This window comes from Lepidochelys olivacea (assembly GCF_965140295.1).
Source record: "Lepidochelys olivacea isolate rLepOli2 genome assembly, chromosome: 10".
Lineage (NCBI taxonomy): Eukaryota > Metazoa > Chordata > Testudines > Cheloniidae > Lepidochelys > Lepidochelys olivacea.
This window is the reverse complement of record NC_140420.1, coordinates 79,112,517-79,139,698: the sequence shown is the minus strand read 5'-3', so window position 1 is coordinate 79,139,698 and position 27,182 is coordinate 79,112,517. Positions and strand designations below refer to the sequence as shown.

The following is a 27,182-nucleotide window of genomic DNA, read 5'->3' as shown; positions in this document are numbered from 1 at the left end:
ACACACACACACACACACAGCGCTCCCCCCCCATATCCCCCTCTGCAGGGCGACACACACACACAGCGCTCCCCCCCCATATCCCCCCCTGCAGGGCGACACACACACACACAGCGCTCCCCCCCCATATCCCCCTCTGCAGGGCGACACACACACACACACACACAGCGCTCCCCCCCATATCCCCCCCTGCAGGGCGACACACACACACAGCGCTCCCCCCCCATATCCCCCCCTGCAGGGCGACACACACACACAGCGCTCCCCCCCCATATCCCCCCCTGCAGGGCGACACACACACACAGCGCTCCCCCCCCATATCCCCCCCTGCAGGGCGACACACACACACAGCGCTCCCCCCCCATATCCCCCCCTGCAGGGCGACACACACACACAGCGCTGCCCCCCCATATCCCCCCCTGCAGGGCGACACACACACACACACAGCGCTCCCCCCCCATAACCCCCCCTGCAGGGCGACACACGCACACAGCGCTCCCCCCCCGTATCCCCCTCTGCAGGGCGACACACGCACACAGCGCTCCCCCCCCCCGTATCCCCCTCTGCAGGGCGACACACGCACACAGCCCTCCCCCCCCCGTATCCCCCTCTGCAGGGCGACACACGCACACAGCCCTCCCCCCCCCGTATCCCCCTCTGCAGGGCGACACACGCACACAGCGCTCCCCCCCCCCGTATCCCCCTCTGCAGGGCTACACACACACACAGCGCTCCCCCCCCACCCCCGTATCCCCCTCTGCAGGGCGACACACACATACAGCGCTGCCCCCCCATATCCCCCTCTGCAGGGCGACACACACACACACACACACACAGCGCTCCCCCCCCATATCCCCCTCTGCAGGGCGACACACACACACACACAGCGCTCCCCCCCCATATCCCCCCCTGCAGGGCGACACACACACACAGCGCTCCCCCCCCCATATCCCCCTCTGCAGGGCGACACACACACACACACACAGCGCTGCCCCCCCCCGTATCCCCCTCTGCAGGGCGACACACACACACACACAGCGCTGCCCCCCCCCGTATCCCCCTCTGCAGGGCGACACACACACACAGCGCTCCCCCCCCCATATCCCCCTCTGCAGGGTGACACACACACACACACAGCGCTGCCCCCCCCGTATCCCCCTCTGCAGGGTGACACACACACACACAGCGCTGCCCCCCCCGTATCCCCCTCTGCAGGGCGACACACGCACACAGCGCTCCCCCCCCCCCCGTATCCCCCTTTGCAGGGTGACACACGCACACACAGCGCTCCCCCCCCCCCCGTATCCCCCTTTGCAGGGTGACACACACACACAGCGCTCCCCCCCCCCGTATCCCCCTTTGCAGGGTGACACACGCACACACAGCGCTCCCCCCCCGTATCCCCCTTTGCAGGGTGACACACACACACAGCGCTCCCCCCCCCCGTATCCCCCTCTGCAGGGCGACACACACACACAGCGCTCCCCCCCCCCCCGTATCCCCCTCTGCAGGGTGACACACACACACACAGCGCTCCCCCCCCCCGTATCCCCCTCTGCAGGGCGACACACGCACACAGCGCTCCCCCCCCCCCGTATCCCCCTCTGCAGGGTGACACACGCACACACAGCGCTCCCCCCCCCCCGTATCCCCCTCTGCAGGGCGACACACACACACAGCGCTCCCCCCCCCCCGTATCCCCCTCTGCAGGGCGACACACACAGCGCTCCCCCCCCCCCCCGTATCCCCCTCTGCAGGGCGACACACACACACAGCGCTCCCCCCCCCCGTATCCCCCTCTGCAGGGCGACACACACACACACAGCGCTCCCCCCCACCGTATCCCCCTCTGCAGGGCGACACACACACACAGCGCTCCCCCCCCCCCGTATCCCCCTCTGCAGGGCGACACACACACACAGCGCTCCCCCCCCCCCCGTATCCCCCTCTGCAGGGCGACACACACACACAGCGCTCCCCCCCCCGTATCCCCCTCTGCAGGGCGACACACGCGCACACACACAGTGCTGCCCCCCCATAGTCCCCTCTGCAGGGCTACACAGACACACACAGCGCTGCCCCCCCCATAACCCCCCCTGCAGGGCGACACACGCACACAGCGCTCCCCCCCCCGTATCCCCCTCTGCAGGGTGACACACGCACACAGCGCTCCCCCCCCCGTATCCCCCTCTGCAGGGCGACACACGCACACAGCCCTCCCCCCCCCGTATCCCTCTCTGCAGGGCGACACACGCACACAGCGCTCCCCCCCCCCCCCGTATCCCCCTCTGCAGGGCGACACACACATACAGCGCTGCCCCCCCATATCCCCCTCTGCAGGGCGACACACACACACAGCGCTCCCCCCCCCCGTATCCCCCTCTGCAGGGCGACACACGCACACAGCGCTCCCCCCCCCACGTATCCCCCTCTGCAGGGCAACACACGCACACAGCGCTCCCCCCCCCCCCGTATCCCCCTCTGCAGGGCTACACACACACACAGTGCTCCCCTTTTCCACAACACATGCGTCTCTTTACCTTGAGAATGCTCCCCCTCCCACACCCCCCCTCTGTCCCATCCCCCCTCAGGGCTACACACAATCCTTGTGCTCCCCACATATACAACCTTGCAAATCTGCACGCACACAGAGCTCCTGTGTTCCTTCTCCAGCGGGGCTACACACCCATGGCTGGGCTTCCTTGCCACCACCTCTGGACTCTCCCTGTGCTTCCTCCCCCTGCTACATGTGTGCACGCATCCCTGCTGTGCCTTCCCACCTGCCAGATCCCACAACCCCCACACTTTGTCCCCCCCGACCTTGCAGGGCTCCATACACCCCACCCCCCCCCACACGTGCCCACCTGCTCCCCGCTGCTGGTCCCACACTAGCCCCCATGCTCTCCCTCACTCTCTGCCTACGTAAAGTCTTTTGTAATAACTTCTCCTCCCCACTTTCCCTCTAAAGGGCTCTTCCCGTGAGGGCCTTATCTGCTGGACTCTCATACTCTTTATAGTGCCAAGTGACTTATCTGCAGGAATGGTCTCCCTGCCCATGCGCACCTGTGCCCCACCCGGAGGATGTTTCGCTTCTCTCTCTCTCTCTTTGTGCCCCACATGCATGCACCCACTTCTTCTCTCCCCTGACTTACCACTCACATGCAGGACCCTTCCCCAGATGGGTCATGACAGTAGGGGCGTTCTGGCAGGGTATGTTTGAACAGGGAGCTGCTATGCAGACAGCACTGCTAGGTGGGGAAGGCTGTTGGGAATACCCAGCTCAAAGTATGAGAATAAAATGCAACAGGGCTTGGACAGAGCCTCCTAGCTGGGTCAGTACCCTCCAGAGAGACCAGTCAGGCCTGAGTGGTTTCTTTCCTCACCCCACTCACACTCCGGTTAACACTAGGGATATTTAAAGTATGGGGGGGGGGATCTCAGGCCTTCCATTTAGGTATCTCATATTCTTCACAACCCCCAAAGCAGTTACTATAGCCTTTCTCTACCCTCCACTTAATATACTGAGAGATCAGGGTGGAGAGGGCATTAATTAAGAATCAGCAAAGAAATATTAATAACAAGTTCTTATACAGCCCTTCTCATCCATATGTCTCAAAGTGCTGTACAAAGGAGGTCAGTCTGATTAAATTTTACAGGTGGGGAAACTGAGGCACAAGGAGGGGAAAGAGGTGGACTTTGGCAAGTCAAACAGGTCAGCATCAAAGTCAGGAATAGAACCCATATCTTCTGCCTCCCAGCCCAGTGCTCTGTCTTCTAAGCAACACTGCCTCCCTTTCCAAAAGAGGAAGTGATCCCTTTTGCCACCCTTTGCCAGGCAGCTTTCAGGGCCAGCCATGCCTCAGACCCCTGACTCTTACAGCCTGAAAGCTGTTTGTTTTTGGCTGGTCATACTCCAGCTTCCTCTCCTATTGCAGCATCCTTTCTTGACTTCTAATTCGTTTGAATGGCATAGAAGTCGTAGCTGTAACAAGAAAATATGTCTTCCTAATTGACTGTGTGGGCAGATGTATGGGTGTTCAGCAAGCTCTAAAACCTGACCTGCCTGACACTTGCACAGCTAAGCCACTCCAAAGGATGTTATTCATAAGATATTGTTCTGTGGTGGTTAATGCGGAGACACAGATGTGGGCATCTAATCCCTCACTACCTCTCCATCCTCTGTGTAGGCTGCAGTTATGCCATTAAGCGGGCTTAAGAGAGTGTTATTTTGATGTCCTAAATATATTTGGGAGGGGAGTGAAGAGGGTGGGGAGGGGCGTCCACGAGTGTCAACTGAGTGAAAGGGGCTGATGACATTTGTAATTCAAATTCAGCTGTGAGTGGGCAGACCCCTGCACCTATGTAAAATCCCGTTGACTTCAGCTTTTTATGTGGGTAGACATTTTTCATGCTTATCTGCCTGTTAAAAGCTGCTGCTGCTTTTTATGTGTATGTTGAAAACCAGAATTTTGGAAACCTACCCAGGTAGGTGGGTAGAAATAACCAGGAATAATTTTGCTGGACTCTGCAAAATATACAAGAGGCTTCTGATGCAAGTGTGAGGTCTGACCTCTGAAGTCAGAGGTAGGCAAACTACGGCCCGTGGGATGGTCCTACCCGGCCCTTGAGCTCCCGGTCAGGAAAGCTAGCCCCCGGCCCCTCCCCTGCTGTCCCCCCTCAGCTCGCTGCGCCACCAGTGCTCCGGCCCGCCTCTCCTGCTGTGGCTGCAAGCTCCTGCCGCTCTGAGAGGCATGGTAAGGGGGCGGGGAGCGGGGGGGTTGGATAAGGGGCAGGGGGTTCTGGGCAGCAGTCAGGGGACAGGGAGCAGGGGGCGGTTGGATGGGGTGGGGCTGTCAGGGGACGGGGAGCAGGGGGAGTTGGATAGGGGATGGCATCCCTGGGGAGCGGTTAGGGGCGGGAGGGGGCAATCAGGGGACGGGGGGGGTGGATGGGTTGGGAGTTCTGAGGGGGGCAGTCGGGGTGGAAAGTGGGAGGGGGCAGATAGGGGGCAAGGGCCAGGCTGTCTGGGGAGGTACAGCCTTCCCTACCCAGCCCTCCATACAGTTTCAGAACCCCGATGTGGCCCTCGGGCCAAAAGTTTGCCCACGCATGTCTTAAGTTCTTTTAGGTTATGAGCAAAGCATTGCTTTAACCTGGGTAAAATTTTGGACACTCTCCAAATGTGCTTTGATTGTGATGGAGGAGGCATTTTATTTCTGCTGTCCGTTTTATGCTTTGTAAATGGCCTGGACAAAGGAAAAATAGGGCAGAGATTTATTTGGAGAGGCCTAGTGGCTGGAAACTGAGAATTAGGAAACTTGGGTTTTAGTCCCAGCAAGTCGTTTCCTCTCCCTGTGCCTCAATTTCCCCATCTGTAAAATGGGGATAATGATGCTAACCTCCTTTGTAAAGCGCTTTGAGATCTATGGATGATAAGCTCTCGATAATATGATTGTTTTGCAAAGATGGGGCCAAACTGGAACTTTTTCCAAACACGCCCTCCCCAGGCCCCTGAATTTTAGCTGTTTGTATTAAAATGGGCTGGGGTTCAGGTCACACCCAGCAACTTTGGCTGGTCTCCAGTTGTTATTCAGCTCGCCTGTTGTATGTTGTTGTGTATGTCAGGCACACACGTGTGTGTGTGTGTGTGTGTATTATAGTTGCATGGGAGCTTGGACTTGTGTAGCTCTGTGGTATAACTGGGATTTGTAGCAACATGGCACTCTTTTTATAAAAGAAAGTATTTTATTTATTTTTGTTTCAGTGTCTGTGTAAAGTGCTGGACTGACACTCCTGTACGCTGGAGCCCTCTCTGTCCCTAGAAGAGGTACGTAACGCTTAATGGCAACACCATCGTTCCTATGGTGCCCCCCTCCCCCTTTCCTCTGCACTGAAGGGACCTCCTCTAGGAGCGAACAAGCAATTCAGTTTCCATGCTGATGGCTCTCCATCCTGGCAAACTGAACATTAGCTCAATTTGTTAATTTCTGAAATGGATCTCTAGAAAAACACAAAACAAGACTTGGGCTTCATGCTGGATGTTCACATTGCTCAACTGGAACTTAATGGCACGGCACTGTCTTGTGTAGAGGGAATGTTGAACCTGAGTGTCAACAGTTATGGTAATATTTGCATCATTGTTATTTAGCAGTAGCAGCATTGCAGTGCACAAAGGCCCCAGTTAGCATCAGGTTGCGCTACACAAGAGTAGACTTGATCTCTGCCCTTACGATCTAACTTGAAAGAAGACTTATCAAGTGACTGCAAGGAGGAGGACAATGTTAATAAGGTCATGTGGTTGCATTGGTCAACTGTGCACGGTTGGAAGGCTCCATATACAGTATCTGGAAACTTTTCCCCCTGACTGCTGCACAACCTTAGTCATTGTTGGTTGTAATATAGGCTTATACTATAAAGGTAGGTAACCTATGCAGGATAATGACAGAGAAAAGTAATCATGCAAGATTTAACAAAGAAGAACCAAGGAATTGTTTTTGTACCTCCTTCGTAAAATGAGAGTAAGCACCTATTTAACAAAAGTAGAAAACTTTATATAAAATATACATTGATCTGCAAAGTTCTTAATGCCATCCCCACATCTCATGCTTAAAGGTTTGGGCCTGAATGATGACAAGGTATTTTCCAAAATAAAAATCTCTGTTTAAAACTTGTATTGAAATAGCAGTTTGCTTGTATTGTTTTTGCTGGGCTATTTCTTTTTTGGAGTATATTTGCTAGCATGCTAAAAGGCAGCTGTCTGAAGTGTCCCCTTTGTCCCGTTCTTCCAGAAACATGCAACATGGCAGCAGCCATGGAAACTGAACAGCTGGGTCTTGAAATCTTTGGAACGTCTGAAAGCGAGGAGCATGCTGAGGCAGAGGAGCAGCCAACACTGGAACCCTTCTATGTAGAAAGATATTCCTGGAGTCAGCTTAAAAAACTGCTCACAGACACTAGGAAATACCATGGCTACATGGTGGCCAAGGCTCCTCATGATTTCACGTTTGTGAAGAAAAATGACCCTGAAGGACTCCATTCAGATAGGGTCTACTATCTGGGTAAGTTGCTTGCGTGACCCATGTCTTGATTCAAACCCAGACAACCTCAGTGGTGGTTTTCGTGTTCTTCCTGTGAATAAGATGTATTGGACAGCAAAACCAGAAGGGCTCGTTATGGGCTTGATGCTACAATTGCTGGTCAGACTAACTGATCGTCCTGGTCCTTTCAGGCCTTAACATTTGTGAAAAAAAATCTTCCAAAGGAAAGAGGGGAGGGTGGTGGAAACGTCATCTCTTGGGACTCTTAGAACTGGACAAAGAATTAGAAAGTGTTCTTTCGGGAACAGCCCTGCACTAGCTGGGGAGATGGAGTGGCCGCCCGTGGAGGTCTTTTTGGGCTTATGTCTCTCATTGTTATGGACTTGAGTCTATTGAAAATAAGTTTGATTTCTCCCCCCCCAAACATTGGTAGAATTTGATCTGTTTTTCCTATTTGCTTGCACCCTGATGGAGGGGGAAAATAGCATATCTGCATGTTAGCCTCCTAAAAAGAGAAATTGTAAGCATAATTTTCAGACACCTCAATGCCGCTGTTCCAGATGGAGCATGTTTTCCAGGGTCACTGCAGATAGCTGGGAGGATATGTAGAAATGGGGACATATATATTTACACAAATGAAATGCTTTGTTTTTCCTGTAGTTATCTTTGGCTTCTCTCGTGAATGGATGTATTAAAATTGTTGGCCTCTTCTCCTCACTTCTCACTCATTTTTACTAATTGTGGTTCACTTAAACTGGGTAAATCTGGGGTTCTAAGTCAATGCTGTGCCAATTTTAGTACTTCCATGTAATTTTTGTAGTGTGAAAGGTACTGCAGATGATGGGGGCGGGGCTTAGCAGGTTTTGTGGTTTCTGTCCAAAAGCCACAGTAGTAAACATGAAAAATCCAGTCTACAGGGAGTGGTGAAGCCCTGTTCAGAAAACAGAGCCAGAGCTGAATTCTGACTTCAGTGCTTGCTTCTTGGGAAAGTCTACACGCGGAGAAAACCCTGCGGCTGGCCTGGGTCAGCTGACTCAAGCTCATGGTGCTCAGGCTCCAGGGATGAAAACCTGCTGTGTAAACATTTGGGCTCTAACCCAATGCCAAAAGTCCAAACAGCAATTTTTAGCCCTGCGAGCCCAAGTCAGCTGTCTTGAGCCACCCACAGCTGTGCTGTGTGTCTCTTATCCCTGTGTAAATGTACCCTTAGAGTCTGATTAGCAATTCAGAATGAAGGTGTGGAACCTCAATGAAATCCATGGAGTGCCACATGGGGGCACAGTCTGCCCACAAGCTGATCCAAAACCTGAAACTGATGATCTGTCCCCCTCAGTTTCCCCTCTCATAAAATGGGAGTTAGTAACATTTTAACTGGCCTTCACAGCACCCTGGTGAGGCAGTTTCATGGACATGGTTAATTTGACACTTCATCCATTTATAGCAGTACTTTTAAAGTAATTTTTAGAGATTGAGCAGGAGGACCCAGAGGCGGATTGAGTAAATGGGCTTCTTTATTGCTGTACTTGTTCCCCTCGACCCAGTTGTCGAGCAAGCACTGGATTAGTTACGGCACACTTTTTTTTATCTAAGTTAGTATATAAATACCTACATTTGTTGCAACACCCCCAAAGCCCTTATTGAGTAATATGAACGCCCATACAATGAATATTAATAGCTATATACTGAATATGATTATTGCCGCCCCTGTTTACTGTTTAAGCATATTATACAGCCATTTTTACCTTGAAGATGCATTTCTTTGCAGTAGTTGTAGCCAAAAATTCCCTTACTCAGCAGTTCGCAGGGAGGGGAGGAAGGAGCCATGACCCCAAGCTCATCTATGTAGCTGGGAAAGGAAGGAAGGGGGAGATTACCCTTTGAGTAAAGAAGTGTTTTCTTTAGACACCCACATTCCTTATGCAGCTGCAACGCTTATCAGTCCTTAACAAGCAGAAGGGAAGGGAGAGGGATGGCAACTTTATCAAGCAAAGAAATTGTGTGTGTGGGTGCCTACTCCCTATTACCATGATAGCGGTTTTCCAAGTCTTTACTTAACTTTACATATCCAAACAGGAAATCAGGAACTGCACCTACCCTGCTGCTCCTTGTAGTTTTACTATCGCAATCTTTTATATATTTAAAAGGTATACCTTTCTCTGTTGTTGCTGCGTGAAAAACCCACGCAAATAATGGGAAAGCGTCTGTCTGAAACAAGGGAAGGCGAAACTGACTAGAGACAAAGTAAACAATGAAAAATAAAGAGAAATTGTTCTTTCATTTTGGAGAAATCTTATGGGCTCCTTTTAACAAAAGGAGGTAAAGAATGTTTAGGCAGAAGAGTGACTGTTATGTTGAAAGTGATTCGTAACTAGGTCTAATCCTGCTGCTAATCAGGTCAGTGGCAAAACTCCCATTAACTTGAGTAGGAGTTGGCCCCAAAGGTTATAAAACATAGAATATTAGGGTTGGAAGAGACCTCAGGAGGTCATCTAGTCCAACCCCCATGCTGAAGATTAAAAATGTGTGGATTTGTTTTGTCTAACAAGTGTACTTTTTGAGGGTGAGGGAGAAACCCCATCAAAAGGTAGCTGGAAACCCTCTCATTTGAGGTATGGCTATGTTGCAATCAGGAGCAGGGATTGCACCACACATAGGCATGCCCAAGCTAACTTGCTAAAAATAGCAGTGTAGCCACAGTGTCACCGGCTAGCCACCGGAGTCCAGTCCTGCTCCAGACCCTAGGTATGCACTCAGGCAGTTAGCCCATGCCACCACCTGTGCAACCGCCGCGACGCTCCAATTTTTAATGAGCAAGCTTAAGCAAAGCTAGCCTGGGTATGCCTAGGCTTGCTGTCCCAGCTGCAGTGTAGACATACCATTTCAGGCAAGGGGCGTGACTCTGTAATCCGGCAAAGAGCTTTTAATAATTAAGAAGCCCTGCTTCTGGAGCTTGATTTTGAATTGTCCCTCAGTAACAGGTCCTGATATAGACTTTCCAGGGAATGTCAGTGTGCTAGGGGGCAGCATGCCTGTGTGCTTGGTATGGTGCCTTGTTCCAAAATTTCACCTACAGGCACCTCCTCCTTTTCTGCTTGCAGCGTCCCCCTTCCCCACCATCCCATGCTGTGAATGAGGCTGCAATGTGCAGACGTTCAGTGGTTCCCCCTTAGGAAGGCAATTGCTCAGTCTGCTGTTGTGTCTTTTGGTTTGTCTTTATCAACTCCTGGGAGAGCATTTGTCATATTTCAATAACTGGGAATGAATACTATTTTTCTTTATAGCCATGTCTGGCGAGAACAGGGAGAACACGCTTTTCTATTCGGAAATTCCCAAAACCATAAACAAAGCTGAAGTCCTAATGCTTTCCTGGAAACCCCTTTTGGATCTCTTTCAGGTACGTGAACATGATGACACCTTCTTTCCCTCATGGCAGGCATTCATGCTGCTCAGGCAAGCTGGAGTTATTGCAGTTGTGAGCCACCAACAGGCTGTGCAGTGAATGTCTTAAGGTCTTAAACGTTTTTACTTTCCCTCGTGCTTAGCTAAGCGCTTTACTGTTAAATTTTAAAAAGATCTTATCTTGTCAACTTTTACAAAAGGCTACAACATGCATAAATCATTTTAAAAAAAAAAAATCCTTTTCTGGGTGGTTTCTGCTCCCCCTGCCGGGGTTGTAATTGCTGCATGTAGCTTCCAGCAGATCTGTTGTAGTAATTTTTCTGAAGGAAGAGCAAGGGACTTATTGTAGAAGCCTCACTTCTAATGAGTCCAGGTGACTTCTGATACAGTTGGTTTAAAGGTGTTACAGCTTTTGCCTTCCCCAAAATCCTCCTCTACCAGTCTACTGTATGGCTGCTGTGTCAATGGCAAGACTATGGGAGTCCACAGTGAATACCATGCAGTGGAGGGGGTTATTGATCCATATACTTAATCCCCCAGCTGCTTCTGGTCCTCATGTTGGAGTTCCGAGCTACACTCAGTAGTGCACAGGTGGTACGTGCCCCTTATGTGGTCTCCCTGTGTCCTTGTCCTTCCCCTCAGCAAACCTGCAGCAGTCCTCTGGTGTGGAAGGGTGGCAGGACTTGCCCCTGTTGCATTAGCTATGACGTGAGCATCCTGGATGTTACCAGTCTGTCCCCTCATGAGGCTGTAGGTCCTACTAAAAATGCTCGTGGTGCTCTCATCCCTCCCAGCTGATCACTGTGGATCTTGGCTCGAGTTAGTTAAACTCTGTGTTACTACTTTTCCTCTCTAGTCACCGCTGACATTTTTAATTCTTTTACAACACGTTCTGTTTGCCTCGTAACCATCAAGCTGCCAGCCAGACATGCCTGGTGTGTGGACCTTGTCTGTATAGCAGTAAAGCACTCACTAGTGATTTGCTGAAAACAAAAATCGACTCTCACTAGGTTTTTGGGTCTGGAAGCAAAAATGGACAAACTGTGCAGCTTTCTGAGCACCATTCTGGCCCAGGTTGCTTCTTTCTCCTAAGGCAGCATCTCCCTTGTAAACCTAGAGCTCCCTAGGCATTTCCAGACGCTTGCTCATTCTAGCGCCTGGTCTGTGCACACAGTTGCCTAATTTTAACGAAAGGGGGGTGAGTTTTAAACTGATTTATTTAAATTGGCGCAATCTTGTGTGGATACGCTTTAAATTCATTGAAATCTGGTTTATACTGGTTTAGCTTGCAGCAAGTAAGGGCAAGCAAAACCAGTGTAACCAGTTTGTGTGTCCACATTGAAGCTTGCAACAATTTAACTAAATCTCCACAAGAAAGTTAACAAGCTCTATGGATGCTCTTATTTTGGTGTAAGAGCAGCTTATTTTGGTTTTGCTTAAATCAGGGGCACCAACCTGGGGCTCCGGAGCCACATGCGGCTCTTCAGAAGTTAACATGCGGCTCCTTGTCTAGGCACCGACTCCGGGGCTGGAGCTACAGATGCCAACTTTCCAGTTTGCCGGGGGCGGAGGGTGCTCCCTGCTCGACCCCTGGCTCTGCCACAGGCCCTGCCCCCCACTCCACCCTTTCCCGCCCCCTCCCCTGAGCCTGCCAAGCCTTGCTCCTTCCCCTCCCCAGAGCCTGCTGCACACCACCAAACAGCTGATCGGGAGTGGGGTGGAGTGGAGCTGATGAGGGGGCTGCTGACGTGTTACTGTAGCTCTTTGGCAATGTACATTGGTAAATTGTGGCTCCTTCTCAGGCTCACGTTGGCCACCCCGGCTTAAATTGATTAGAAGCAGGTTTAAAAAAAACCAAAATGAGCTATTCTTATACTGAACTGAGAGTGTCCAGACAGCCTTTCTGCACCAGTTTGACTGTGTTTAGAACAATTCAAGTTATATAAGTGCAACTTTCTCATGTAGACAAGCCCTAAGTCAAACCAGTGCAACTTGTGTGTAGGCCAGCCAGAGGTCACTTTTGGCTTCCATCCTTCCTTTGAGAAATCAGATCTGAAACCAGCAGGAAGGAACATTCTCCTCTCTTTTCCTGTTCATTGGCTCAAAAGGGTGTATGTAAAACTCCTGAGACAGAATTGGCCTATGTCTGCCCATGCACCGATACTGGGAAAGGGTAGCGCAGATCCTACAAAGAAAATGGCTGTGTCTACGAGGGACATCACAAACGTTTGTTGCCCTGGTTCAAATAAGATCCCCAAAGACTGTTGCGGGGAGACTTCCCAGACTGCTAAAAAGCCAAAGGGGCACTATCTGCTCCTACCCTCTTTTCCACCCAAAGGGGCACTATTGATCAGACTCTTACCTTTACCTCATATCAGCAGGACTTCTGCTCAGACAGGGCCTTATTCTGCTCTTGTTCTCCCCGGTGTAAATTGGGACTAACACCATTTAAATTAGTAGCGGAATTACAACCGGCTTTACAATGATGTGAGATCTGAACCTGGCCCAAAGTTACTGGTACGAGGACGGAGACTCAAGAATGAGCAGGCTGCTTGCAGCCAGTGGGATTCTCATTAGATTAACACGTTTCTTTGTTTGCCAGAGATGCTAGAATATGACTCAAGCAGCCAGCCATCTTTGGCTCTTTGGTGCCAGAGAAGATGCTTTCTGTACATGAGAAGAACAAGTAAAAAGTAGAGCAAGCCAGATGAGTTCTCCTCTCTCTCCCTATTCAGGCTTCCCTAGACTACGGGATGTACTCCCGCGAAGAAGAATTGCTGCGAGAGAGAAAGCGCATTGGGACAGTTGGAATTGCCTCTTATGATTATCACAGAGAAAGCGGCACCTTTCTGTTTCAGGCTGGCAGTGGAATTTACCACGTAAAAGACGGCGGCCCTCACGGATTTACTGTGAGTTCAAGTACATTGCTAATCCTTATGTTAATGTACTGTGTCAGGAATTTGTTTGCAGAAGAGTCCAGGCGTTGAGATTTGTAGATCAAGCAGCCAGCTCCGGATGTACAAATATGCTGAGGGTCACTGAAATGCATTCTAGAGATGGGGGTGGGGGGGAATCACGTGAAGTCGACGGCTAGTAATGTTGAGCAGATGGGCGAAGAGGAGAAAGGAATGTGCATAGTAACACTAAATCATAAATCTGGAGACTGTAAAAGTCGTTCCGTGAAATTACTTGTTACAAGGTTTCTACTCATTAGATTGGGCTGAAGAATTGAATAGAGAACTTTGTGAAAGAGCAGCTGGGGTCACTGCCGCCTAAGTGCTGAAGCTGGACTCCGACTTCCAAGCCAGAGTAATTTCTTTTTAATGTAACAAATGCTTGATGTCAGTCTAATCATATCATCTGATGGATGCTGCTGCATTCTCAGTGGGTTTAGCAAATGAGGCTATTACGTGCTTCAGCCAGGTCATCCATCAGGATGCAATTTTTTAAAGTGCAGTGAGCCTTTGTAAACAAGCTGACTTTCTGCTAGTGCTGATGAAAGGTGTCTGTCTTAAGGTCGTTAGCGTGGCATCTGTGGAACCACGCAGTAGGCACAGTGGCAGCAGAAGCTTCCCTACCGGCAGCATGTGGGTATTTTATGTTTTTCTTGGTCAAAAAAGGTTGGATTCTTCTCGCGCTAAGCCCCAGCATTTGAATGCAAGTAGAAGTTGGCTACTGTACCTTCCAGTAACACTTGTATCTGTACTTAATGGAAACCATCCATCTTTTTGGAGATGAACAGAGTAACAGTTTAGCTCCTGTTGTCGATGTGTTTTATATTGCTGTCTAATTCATCTTTTCTTCTTTTAAACAGCAACAGCCCTTAAAGCCCAGTTTAGTGGAGACCAGTTGTCCAAACATACGGATGGATCCAAAACTGTGCCCAGCTGATCCAAACTGGATTGCATTTATCCATAGCAATGACATCTGGATTTCTAATATACTAACCAGAGAAGAAAGGAGGCTAACCTTTGTCCATAACGGTAATGCATGTTCAGTTTACAATCCAGATCTTTAATCTCTTCAGCTGTGTGTGTGTATTCTCTAGACTAAATTTGGCACTGGCATTAATGGCTTCTATTGAAATTCATGGGAGTTGGCCCTGTTATTCCAGGGCTGAATTTGGCCATCTGTATGTTCTCTGTGTTTCTTCTGCTGGCGTTGTGGAGCAATTCACTTCCATGTTCATGAAGTCTGGCAAGGTGGCTCATTCTTTGAATGCATCAAAGAAGCTTTTCTCGTTGAACCCAAGGTTTTCCCTTTTCCCCGTGACTGCTTCCTTCAGAATGGAGGCGCTATGAGCTGGGCAGAACTGGAGGAGAATTCCCACCAGTGACTAGACGTGCTGCAAAGCTCTTGGAAGTGATCTAAAGTGCTTCTGACTTGCACACTGGCTTCTGCCTCATGTTCAGATAATAATTTCTCTTCCTTTGCTTCCACCCTAACCGTATTTTACAGGTTTCAGAGTAGCAGCCATGTTAGTCTGTATTCGCAAAAAGAAAATGAGTACTTGTGGCACCTTAGAGACTAACAAATTTATCTGAGCATAAGTTTTCGTGAGCTACAGCTCACTTCATCGTGCATCCGATGAAGTGAGCTGTAGCTCATGAAAACTTATGCTCAAATAAATTTGTTAGTCTCTAAGGTGCCACGAGTCCTCCTTGTATTTTACAGATATACCAGTGTGTGACTTGGATGAAGGAACAGGGAAATACCCACTTCCAGGGTGGATAAAAATCAATTAAAAATTAATTATGTTTAAGAGTTAAATACATTCTTCTTTTTAAATTTAAACCCATTAAACATGAAACTGACAACCTGTGTTGAGGCCTTAATTTCCTAAAATCCATATAAATAAATAATGCTGCATTAATAAGCCCTCCTCAAATTTTAAATAGTTTAACGGTGCTGCTTTTTCGATGATATATGGAAGCAGGAGGAAAACATCTTTAACTTTTGAGGTCAACTCAAGCTTTATAAGTAAGTCACAATGTCATGCACTGCATTAAGGATCTATATTATTTTCAGTCTTTACAATGGAATGAATGCTGGTACTGTTTTTTAACAGAAAAGGTTTTGCCGTAGTTACTTTAGCTTTTAGTTAAGCTAGCAGGTGCAAAGAGAATATTTTCTTCATTAGTACTAGTTCATTCAAAGTTGAGAAACTGGTTGGAAGTTGAGAAAGCGGGAAGGCTTGTTTTCCTCTTCCAGTCAATTTATCCTGAGGGTGAGTTTGGCCAACGGTTGGGAAAACACAACTTGAGAGTGTTTTTAGGTGCTGTGGCAGCAGAAGAGCTCGGATCTTGGCTAACTCTTTCTCTTGTTGCCTGTTCAGAATTGGCCAACCTAGAAGAGGATCCCAGATCTGCTGGGGTAGCTACTTTTGTGCTTCAGGAGGAATTTGATAGATACACTGGCTACTGGTGGTGTCCGAATGCTGAGCCAAGTAAGTGTGCTAAATGTAATCTGTCTGACAGGCATGAAACGTCACTTTGGAGTGGCTCACGACCAGGAGTGCCTACTTCAGGGCAGGCTCCCCAAACTGGTAGTATGTTCTATAATTAGATTTCACCAGCCTAGTACCAAATGTGATGTCCCAAAGTACAATAATAGTATTACAATGGAGTCAGAGACAGTCCCCTTAGACACTCCAGTCTAGCTTGCCATGCAGGCAAGCTGAACTATATGATAAATGGTCACTTACACCAAAAATCAGAAAATATTTTGGTTAAACCCAGTCCCAAGAGACCAGTCACTCACCCAGGTTGATTTGCATGCTAGATATCACATCAAAGACAACGCTTGTAGCTAATTCTATAGTAAGCTAACTAAAGATTTATTAGCTAGGAAAAATAAATGAGTTATTGAAAGGTTAAAGGAGGTAAAATATATATACAGGTGAATTGCAGTGAATTCCCAATGGTAACAGAGATGGCATAATTTGCCAGTTTCCCAAAAATCTCTCGGGGCTGCCCAGAATAACTCTGGAGATCGCCATCTTCTCATTCAGTTATTCTGCTCTCATAGAATCCCAACGGGAGATGATGGATTTTTTCTTGGGTCCATATTCATAGTTTCTTCTCACAGAAAACAAGTTGACAGTTTTGTGACCCACATGGGCTCTTTCTTTCATGATCGGAGGATGAGGAATGTATTTAGTTGTTCATCTCCGATCATCACACACAGTGGCCACTTGCTTTGAAATGCACTGGAATTAGCACCTTCCCGCTATAGTCCTTCATTTACATTACTTGAGGCTTCTTTCTATTTGATGGGTTACCTCCTTGCAGGTGTATATACAATGCAAATGTTTGCTGTTACCTTATAACATGGGGTGTAATTGGGTGAGAACAATACATGCGGCATCCCACAAGCATTTTATAAAACACTAAGCATATTCTTATCAACTTAACATCTAATATTTATTTTGATAATGCGAACACGCAGATAGGCAAGACTGGTTTCTGGCTATACGTTTGTCAGTGCTCAGTCAGGCCTGGGCTGGCACATGGTCTGCCAGTGTCACAGACTTTCTCTAGAAATTGGGTGGAAATGACTTCAACGCCTCTGCCTAATTTCACTTCCTGCTTCTCAGCCCGCTTTGCGGTATGACCCTCTGTTTGTAACTTCGCAACAGTTTGCTGCTTAATGCATGATGCCCCAGACAAAACCATGATTTCAGAGGGGGAGAGAAGGAAATGAGCTCTTAAGGTTGAAGATTTGCTTTTAGGCAAGTGTCCCTATAGTAATATTGGAGAAAAGAACAAAGGGAGGGGAGTACGTACAATATATAGCAGAAGGGCTAATCTCTCTCTGTTTTTCATGAGAGGTCAGCTCATGCTCTGGAGATGTAGCCTGGAAAGAAGAGCTTTTTACTAACCCATGTGATAACAGCATTTGTAAGAGATTCATGATTGTTTGGTGTAGTGAAAGGTCGAATACAGTTTACTGGATAGTTGGATCATGTGGTATACGATATAACTTCCCCACTAGTACCCAAAGGAACATAGAATCATAGAATATCAGGGTTGGAAGGGACCCCTGAAGGTCATCTAGTCCAACCCCCTGCTCAAAGCAGGACCAATTCCCAGTTAAATCATCCCAGCCAGGGCTTTGTCAAGCCTGACCTTAAAAACCTCTAAGGAAGGAGATTCTACCACCTCCCTAGGTAACGCATTCCAGTGTTTCACCACCTTCTTAGTGAAAAAGTTTTTCCTAATATCCAATCTAAACCTCCCCCACTGCAACTTGAGACCATTACTCCTCGTTCTGTCATCTGCTACCATTGAGAACAGTCTAGAGCGATCCTCTTTGGAACCCCCTTTCAGGTAGTTGAAAGCAGCTATCAAATCCCCCCTCATTCTTCTCTTCTGCAGGCTAAACAATCCCAGCTCCCTCAGCCTCTCCTCATAAGTCATGTGTTCTAGACCCCTAATCATTTTTGTTGCCCTTCGCTGGACTCTCTCCAATTTATCCACATCCTTCTTGTAGTGTGGGGCCCAAAACTGGACACAGTACTCCAGATGAGGCCTCACCAATGTCGAATAGAGGGGAACGATCACGTCCCTCGATCTGCTCGCTATGCCCCTACTTATACATCCCAAAATGCCATTGGCCTTCTTGGCAACAAGGGCACACTGCTGACTCATATCCAGCTTCTCGTCCACTGTCACCCCTAGGTCCTTTTCCGCAGAACTGCTGCCTAGCCATTCGGTCCCTAGTCTGTAGCGGTGCATTGGATTCTTCCATCCTAAGTGCAGGACCCTGCACTTATCCTTATTGAACCTCATCAGATTTCTTTTGGCCCAATCCTCCAATTTGTCTAGGTCCTTCTGTATCCTATCCCTCCCCTCCAGCATATCTACCACTCCTCCCAGTATTGCTGTGTGCGATACATTTCACATTCAGCACAGCTGTAATAATATATGTATTTGTTCCTTTTTAGCTGTCACTGGAGGCAAAATTCTTAGGATTCTTTATGAAGAAAACGATGAGTCAGAGGTGGAAATTATTCATGTCACATCCCCCATGCTGGAGACCAGGAGGACGGATTCCTTTAGATATCCCAAAACAGGTGAGACCATTGCTGTCTTCTCTCCTCTTTCCCCTGTCTCATCGCCTGGGATGCTCTCATTGTATTCCTCTTGTTTTATGGCAATGCCCAGCCTAGCCTCCAAAGACAAGGTTCTATGAATGGTGCTGCCCGTGTGGCTCCTTTAATTGAGTGCTGTGCTTGTGGACTGAATATGGCTGGGGCAACAGCCTCCATGGAGGTCAGACTACTCACTTGCGGCCGTGCCAGCTTTCTGGCTACAATGTGGTGTTGGTCCTAAGTTCACTGCTGAACCTAGGTCTCTCGTGAGTTGGCCACACACTGTGTCTTCCCTCTTTTGGAGCTGCTGTCATGTTTATCTGACAGTGTGGCCTTGTTTCTCTTTGCAACATCTCAGTCTGAACTCTGCAGAGTGATCACATGTTTACTGAGGGTTTTGTATTTAGCTGCTGGCAGTACACTAGTGATGTGGCATGGGGGTTAGGAGCATTTGGTGCTGTCTTTCTGCTTAGAGCCTGGGCCACAGACTGTGTGTGCTCCTGACCCAATATTACTGCTAGTGGTCCTGTCACTGCCCCTGGAATGGCAAGAGTAAGTGTCTCCAGCAGCCAGGCTTGGGTTTTTATAGACACTGTATTGCAGCAGGAGGGTGGGAAACAAATATTGTTGGACACTGGCGTACTGAGATATTTGGAAGTGGGTAGGCAGAACTGACATGTAGGCGTGTGGAGAGATAACTTACAAATGCGTGTGAAGATCGTGCTGCAAGTCTAAAGAGATCAATATCTGTTCTGGAGAGCTGCTGCTCTTCTAGCAGGTTATGCAGTTTCACTCGATGCCTCCTCCTCTCCCTAAATCTCAGATGTGTCTGTTACTTCTTCTTTGACCTGAATTCCATGCCCTCCACAGACAGCACATTTAGGGTAATCAGCGTCTTCGCTTTTTTCATTTCTATATGAACTGAATTTCAGAATTATCGGAAACCTGGGTGTGTCCTCCTGGAGGCAAACACATTGTCTGTTGCACCGTTTGTGTGTGACTGCTAACACCTGTCTGTTTTATAGGTACAGCAAATCCAAAGGTCACTTTCAAAATGTCAGAAATAACAGTTGATGCTGAAGGAAGAGTAAGTTTTAAGGTTCATTTATCTCCTACATTAATTTGACATTTATGACTTTTTATTTAATTAGTATCTCATGTCAAAGCAAACAGACTTCTTTGATGCGCAATTGTCAAATTTTAATCTGTGGATCAGTGTTTCAAACAGGATAGGCCCTTTCTAGTGTCAGATACCTGGGGTGTGTGTGTGTGTGTGGTGAGGTTATTCCAGTGTCACTGAATTGCTGTTGTCTTCAACAGATTGCAGCTGTCATGGATAAAGAACTAGTGCAGCCATTCGAGATCCTGTTTGAAGGAATAGAGTATATTGCAAGAGCTGGGTGGACTCCAGAAGGAAAATAGTGCGTATGTTAAACCTGTCTCTGCTTACAGGGGTTGGGGTGATACAGTTAGAAATGGGCTGTTTTGGGCTCTGTCTTTCTTTCTGGCATAAGCCTGCTCTTGTTTATGCATCGCTCCACCCTGGTTTGAGTGAAGGGGATGGGGGCACTTCTTCAAAATCAAAGAGAGTCAAATCAGTCTCTGGTATTTATCTGATCCAGTCACCATAGTAGCTGAGCATCTCACAGTCTTTTCAATGTATTTATCCTCCCAATCAGTGTCCCCTCTGTTTTGTTTTGTTTTTTTCCATCCATGTGCAGAATGAATTTTGTTACATGCACCAATATCGAGATCACGTGTGGATGTGTGCCTCCAATAGAAGCAAAAAACCTAGATATAATATGTATTTTTAATAAGTTACCATAGGTGTGATAACTCCAGCCAGGACAGATTAGGCATCTGAGAACTCACTACTTAAAGAATTAAATTTAAGCATAAGAGAGAAATAAAATTATGAAATGCACAGACCAGTATAAAAACTAAAATAACAGCACTTTGAAAGAATAAAATTACAGAGAATATATGTGCTTTGCAGGAAGTACCAAAAAGTATCAACAATAACACTAGTATGTGTTGGGAAGTGAGTGTGAAAGAGACTGTCTGTGAGAGAGAGAGAGACAGAGACTGTGTGTATGCTGGCTGCTGGGGAAGTCTATGAGAGACCATGCGCTATCTCTTTAAGCACAGCAGCACTCACCAGAAGGCTCGTTCAGACCGCAGCAGCTGCTAGAAACTCCATTCTGCTCCTGAGCCTTGTCCTCCCACCCCTGCTCTGTGGAGGTGGGGTACCTGGTTGGTAGGAGGGGAACACCCTGACATCAGCAGCCCACCTCTGCTCTGCACGGCACAGCAAGCCAGAGGGTTCTGGGAGCAGCTGGCCAGGGGCTTCAAGGCAGAGGGCAGGAGCAATGTGGCTGCAGAGCAGCGGTGGGGAGGGGCACTTAAGCACACGTCGCTAGATGTGCGCGGCACTTGATTGACTCTTGGGTGGTCGTGTGGCTTAGAGGGAACACAGCTCCCAATCCCTCTGGGAGGCAGGGCAGTGATGATACCCCCATTTACAGATGGGGAATTGAGTGCTAGAGAGACTGTGAGACTTGCCCAGGGTCACAGAGGCAGTCTGTGGATGTGGAGACGATTGAACCCAGGGCTCCCAAGTCCTAGGGTAGTACCTGAACCACTGGGCCATGGTTGCTGACCAAACTCATTGGTCAGAAACCCCACTGTAAGTGCTAATTACATTTACATGAAACTTTTAACCCTAAAGACAAGGTGGTGCAGTGTTTCTAACTCACAAGAATTGTACTTATCCCACCTCTTGGATCAAAAGCTGACATTCTCCTTTTAACATTTTTTTTTCATGGAAGAAATACAGGAGCCCGCTTCCTGTGTTTGCTTGGCTTCCTACAGAAATGTTAACAAGGCTACGTGGATAACAGGCTGATTGGATCCACTGGAGAGGACACTGTCGAGCCATTTAAGCTTCAGAATAATTTTTTTAAGCATCCAAGAAGACTAGAAATATCTTCACAAGTGGCTTTTAAATTTCAGTTTACAAACTTCTGCTTCTTCCTTCCCTTTAGATTTTTCTTTTCTTTGCTCCTCTTTCCACATTCTGCAGAATCCAAATCTGGTAACATTAGAGATAGTTGAGCTTTTGAAACCACAGGGTTTGAGTGGGGCTGAAATCAGGCAAAACTGGTTTTTCTACCCCTACTTCAGAGCTGACGTGATTCTTTGAAATGCTAGAGTGAAAATTTGTTTTACCTGGCCAAAGTTAAAGGGATCTTCTAACTGGACCTGAAATTGACCATTCTTGATGCCACCAAAATGCTTGGTGTTATTAAGAGTCAAATAAAATTCTGCTGTCTAATACTTAAAAGAAATGCACTCATAATTATTCATATTTTTTTCTGCAATAGTGCCTGGTCCATCTTGCTGGATCGCTCCCAAACACGGCTACAGATAGTGTTGATCTCCCCTGCATTATTTATCGCAGTAGAAGATGATGCTATGGAAAGACAGAAGCTAATAGACGCTGTGCCAGACTCTGTTACACCACTTACTATTTATGAAGAAACAACAGATATCTGGATAAATGTAAGAATTTTATTTTTTACTCTTCCAACAGTATGCGGTTATGGGCACTATTTGTCACACAGTTCATGGCATTGATATTATTTGCATTACCGTAGTGCCTAAAGGATGCAATCAGGGTAAAGGTCTCCATTGTGGTAGGTGCTTTACAGACACAGTGTAAGACAGTCCCTGCCTTGAAGAGCTTGCAATATAGACCAACCAGGAAAAGGTTAGGGAAGCAGAGAGGGCAAATGATGTCCAAAGTCATGTGGCAGGACAGTGGCAAAGTTTGGACTAGAACCCATCCATCACCCAATCTATCAGACTACACTGTCTCTCCGCTTTGCATTATATTAGATTCAGGCTCCTCTTAGATCTTTCACTGACAGCAGATTTCAACAGACTGTTGCTACTGGAGCACAGTATATCTTCTAGAACTAAGCACGGAACCAAAGAGCCCACATGATTATCCTAATCACAATTATCTAAAACCATCTTTTACCTAAAACAGTTATGTCCCTCAGTGTCTATTAATCACGTTGAAAATTCCCTCATTTATTAAAATTATTCACTGTTCCTCACCCTCTTACCTCTGTAAGGTTTGCCAATTGGGGCTGTCCTATATAATAGGTCCATAGAATGAAGTTGGGTGAATCCCTATGCTACGGTATAACATACATCTTCTGCACCTGTCTGTGCTGGATCAGTGAGAAGTAATAGTTGCACAGGGACTCCATTGTGGTCCAAGTCCTATCAATAGCCATGAACAAACTGCTTTGTTTCTGCAGATCCATGATATCTTCCATGTTTTCTCTCAAACCCGCCAAGACGAGATAGAGTTTATTTTCGCCTCTGAATGTCAAACGGGGTTCCGGCACCTGTACAAAATCATCTCAGTTTTGAAGGAGAGCAGATACAAGCGATCATGTGGAGGTCTCCCTGCTCCAAGTAAACAATACCACTCTCTCTCTTTAACTGGGCAGTTGTCACTGAATATTGGTGAAGTAACTGCAGCCACTTCCAGAGGGCAGGACAGATCTCTTCCTCCCTCCCTAGTGTAGACTGGCCCCCATCCAGCAGAGTTTTGGAGCATTTACATCATCATAATCCCTAGCTTTTATATAGCACTAGTCTCCTTGACATCACTGGGTCTACTCACTGGCTCAGCTTTGCACGTATGCTTGTAGCAGGAGGAAGGATGGCACAGATAATTCTGTATGTAACGGGCTTCAGTTTTAATCATGGTTCTTTTTCATTAACAAGGGGGGAGATTTTTCAGAAGCACAAATGGAAATTAAGTGCCCACATCCCAGCCCGAACTGAGAAATATGCTCTGTTGGCTTCTTTTTTGGTCAAGATAAAAGATTGGTTTATTGACATACTGTCCTGGTCTTGCAGATTAACCAGTCTAGTAGTAATGTGGGTCATGTCCAAAGGGAGAAATAAAGTGTGTGAAATCTGTGGTCTCCACGTAGTAAAGCTCTTTGGTGCACAGGGCTGTGCACGGACTGTTGGCATGTAATGTGTAAAAATAACAACACTCTCCTTTCTGCCTCTAGGCACAGATTTCAATATAAAGATTTAAAGTAAAGAACACACCACACTGTAGAAAGATGTGCCTTGGGTTTCATGCCTAGAAATATTGAATATCTGATTGGGGCCAAAAATTGGCCTGTTTTTAGGGTGGGGAAGGGAATAAAGACCACACCACTATACCCAGCGTGCTGGCTCTAACAAAGACTATTCATGGTGCTGTGTCCGTTATAGCAGGCATCGGGGAGGCTGCTGCTTGGACAGATGCTAACAGAATGTTGTGAACTATTAGGAAAGGGATAGATAATAAGATAGAAAATACCATAATGTCCCTATATAAATCCATGGTACACCCACACCTGGAATACTGGTGTGCAGTTCTGGTCACCCCATCTCAAAAAAGCTATATTAGAGTTGGAAAAAGTTCAGTGAAGGGCAACAAACGATTAGGGGTATGGAACATGTGAGGAGAGATTAACAAGACTCAGACTGTTCAGCTTGGAAAAGAGAAGACTAAGAGGGGATATGATAGAGGTCTATAAAATCATGAGTGGTATGGAGAAAGTGATTAGGGAAGTGTTGTTTATCCCATTCGATAACACAAGAACCAGTGGTCACACAATGAAATTAACAGGCTGCAGGTATAAAATAAACAAAAGGAAGTATTTCTTCACGCAACGCCCAGTCAACCTGTAGTACTCATTGCCAGGGGATGTCGTGAAGGCCTAATGTGTAACTGGGTTGAAAAAAGAATTAGATAAGTTCATGGAGGATAGGTCCACAAATGGCTATTAGCCAAAATACTTTGGGTGTTCCTGAGCCCCTGACTGCCAGAAGCTGGGACTGGACGACAGGAGATGGATCACTCAATAATTGTCTGTTTTGCTCATTCCCTCTGAGGCACCTGGCATTGGCTACTGTCAGTAGACAGGATCCTGGGCTAGATGGGCCATTGGTCTGACCCAGTGTGGCCGTTCTTAAGTTTTTATGGCAGAGAAATTAACAGAAGAAGAATACTGGCAGCTGCTGCAAATGGAAACACAGGAACACTCAGTTCAAATAAAATAAAGTTAATTGCATGGTTAGGTCAAACTTTGGCCCAGGCAGGTGTATGGTACAGTTATGTACAGAACCCTTGCACATCTTGCTACACTGACTATTCTTTCAGTTAAACTCCTATATTGCAACCTGTGCCTGGAGGCAGTTACAATACTATTGATCTATTTGCTATGTGAGGACAGCATGCTAAGCCCTGCATACTAAAGAAATATGCATCTCATTTTACTAGTTATAGCATCCCAGTGTCAGGCAGTTGATTTTTCCAGAAGGCAAAATCCCCTTTTGAAATAAAACTCATTATTCCTATAGTGGTTAAACACCTAGTAACTGTTCTAGTGGTGTTGGTCTGTCTAGCCTGACTTCCTACCTCTGAAAGTGGCAAATTGCTCATGTTTCTGAGGAAGGCAAGATTCCATTTAACATAAAGCTGTGTGTAATGTTCTTGGGGAAATTGGAAAATCTTGACATTTCAGAGTTTTACTCTTCGATTTGATTTTTGCAAAATCCTTCAACTTTGCAGCTTCACACAAAATAGAACTTCCTTTTGAATGAAAGTGAGCCAACCTGATAAACATGGTGCTATTTTTTCCAGAAAAATCCCTCATTTTTAACACCTTACCTTTACCAATTCTATAGATCAGGTTTCACATATTTCAGTTCGAAACCTGCCTTTCTGTGCAAGTGTGATGGGAAAAGGAAACACTGAAGGATGCAGAACGAGATAGGGAGAACCTGTTGAATTGAGAATTCTTGACATTTTCCCCAGTATGTTAGTGATCTCTTCCTGGAACACTCGGGCCAGCTGTGTAACGCTGCGCTCGAGAGTGGCAGGGGAGTGATTCTTTCCCAAGCCCAGTTTGTGACTCGGTTAAAGCAAGCAAAGCCTGAAAGGTGAAGTTCTATTTGAGAGGCTTTGTTGTGATGAAAAGTATAAAATCTCTAATTGTACATGTTTTGTTTATAGGTGACTTCAAATGTCCCATCAAAGAGGAATTAGCAATTACCAGTGGAGAATGGGAAGTACTTGGTAGACATGGTTCCAACGTATGTCCCTTTATTTTACTTTTCTTGAATGAAGATCTGTATCTGTAAAATAGCCTGGGTTAAACTCTGGATTAGATAACAAACAAAATTAGTTAGGTCCTAGAGTTCATCATGGGCCTCCTGGTTATCTTGCCAGACTATACAGCTACCCTCTTCTGACTACAGAGGGCACCAGTCATGTCTAAGGAACAGCAAGGTGAGGATCTAGATAGAATGGTAGAGCTGTATGGAGGACACCTCAGTTTATCTGGTGTTATGCAAGGCTATATGATCATGATGATCCCTTCTGGCCTTAAAACCTGTAAATTTGATCTTGGTGTTGTGCCTGCCAGAGCATCTCACTAAACGGGAAACAGCTCTGGGAACAATCTGGGGACTCCCTTCTTAGGGGAATGACCTCTCATGTGTTGAAGGTCACACACTTGGTTCTGGAGGCAGGGGAGAAGGTGCAGGCTGGACACTCCTCATGTAGCTCTGCTCTGGTGTCTTGGCCATGCAGCCCACTCTTTGTGAGAGGAGAGATGCGCCCGTATTGTCTTTTCTGTGAAGAGCAGGATTGCTGAGAGGCTGAGAAAAGGAAAAGCTGCCTGGAATGGCTTGAGGTCTTTCAGCTGTCCAGGCCCAGGCTGTGACCTTTCTGTTTGCTGAATAAAAAGTGCTATTTGCAAACTCCTTAATTTCACGCCCGTACTCAGACCTCTCACATCAGAAAATTAACATGGAAATCCACATAACTGCAAACATATATGATGCAGCAGAGGTGCAAGAGATTGTAGGGGACCTGGAAACTGAGTTACCTTCTCTCACACATGGGGTGTCTCTTGAGGTCAGGTTTGGGGCAACACGGAGAAACCTGCCCAAGCTTCTATTCATTTCTGGGTTAAACTCACCCCTGTACAAAGAGCCAGCGTGAGGGCTGTGCTTCACATCTGTTCGCCTTTCAGGACTAGGCACTCTTTAGCCACTAAAGCCCAATGGAAGGCTGTGGATGCGGACAGCCTGCCTGGGGAGAATAGTACCCTAGCGAATTAATAGAGGAACTGGGTCTCCAGTCAAGCTGCAGCTTTAAGCACAAAAGTGGGGGTGGTTGATTGGCTCAGCTGGTGAGCAAAAGTAGCCAGTGCTGCTTTGCTTTTAATGTTAGCAAAGGTGCAGCTTGTCCTCTGAGCTCATTATTTAACTCACCATTCCAGCCCTGAGTCTCTGGTTTCGATAATGGAGATGAGCAGCACAGAGAGGCATCTCTAGCTGATGATTTCTTTTGCTTTGTGCTCTTTGTTTCTCAGGAGTTTGCCACTGTCTAGTAAAGAGGCTCATAATGAAGTATGGACCTGTAGGGAGGTGGAGGGGGGAGAGAAGTAGCATCGCAGGTAGATGGAAGGAACATTTCCAAGCATCCCATGAGAAGTAGGATGGAAGGGCTGAAGCCCCAGCATCCAGCTGCTGTCCTGTATCTGAGGACTCTTTTTTTCAAAGGG

General features: G+C 47.2%; 1 protein-coding gene across 7 annotated transcripts in view; it reads left to right on the top strand.

Moving 5' to 3' along the window:
• The window catches only part of DPP8 (dipeptidyl peptidase 8), a 53,434-nt gene that overhangs the window by 10,831 nt on the left and 15,421 nt on the right, over positions 1-27,182 (top strand). For 6 of the 7 annotated variants that reach the window (XR_014713207.1, XM_084640470.1, XM_084640473.1 and 3 more), the window contains exons 2-13: positions 5,765-5,827; positions 6,789-7,058; positions 10,319-10,431; positions 13,172-13,345; positions 14,251-14,419; positions 15,772-15,882; positions 18,382-18,510; positions 19,554-19,615; positions 19,849-19,949; positions 21,912-22,089; positions 22,857-23,016; positions 25,625-25,704. Coding sequence is in view for 6 of the 7 variants with exons in the window: in XM_084640470.1 (XP_084496596.1) it covers positions 6,800-7,058; positions 10,319-10,431; positions 13,172-13,345; positions 14,251-14,419; positions 15,772-15,882; positions 18,382-18,510; positions 19,554-19,615; positions 19,849-19,949; positions 21,912-22,089; positions 22,857-23,016; positions 25,625-25,704 (1,536 nt within the window). In the remaining variant the exon portion in view is untranslated. Of the gene's footprint in view, positions 1-4,735; positions 4,755-5,764; positions 5,828-6,788; positions 7,059-10,318; positions 10,432-13,171; positions 13,346-14,250; positions 14,420-15,771; positions 15,883-18,381; positions 18,511-19,553; positions 19,616-19,848; positions 19,950-21,911; positions 22,090-22,856; positions 23,017-25,624; positions 25,705-27,182 lie in introns of those variants that run through there. The other variant, XM_084640471.1, reaches the window with a different exon arrangement.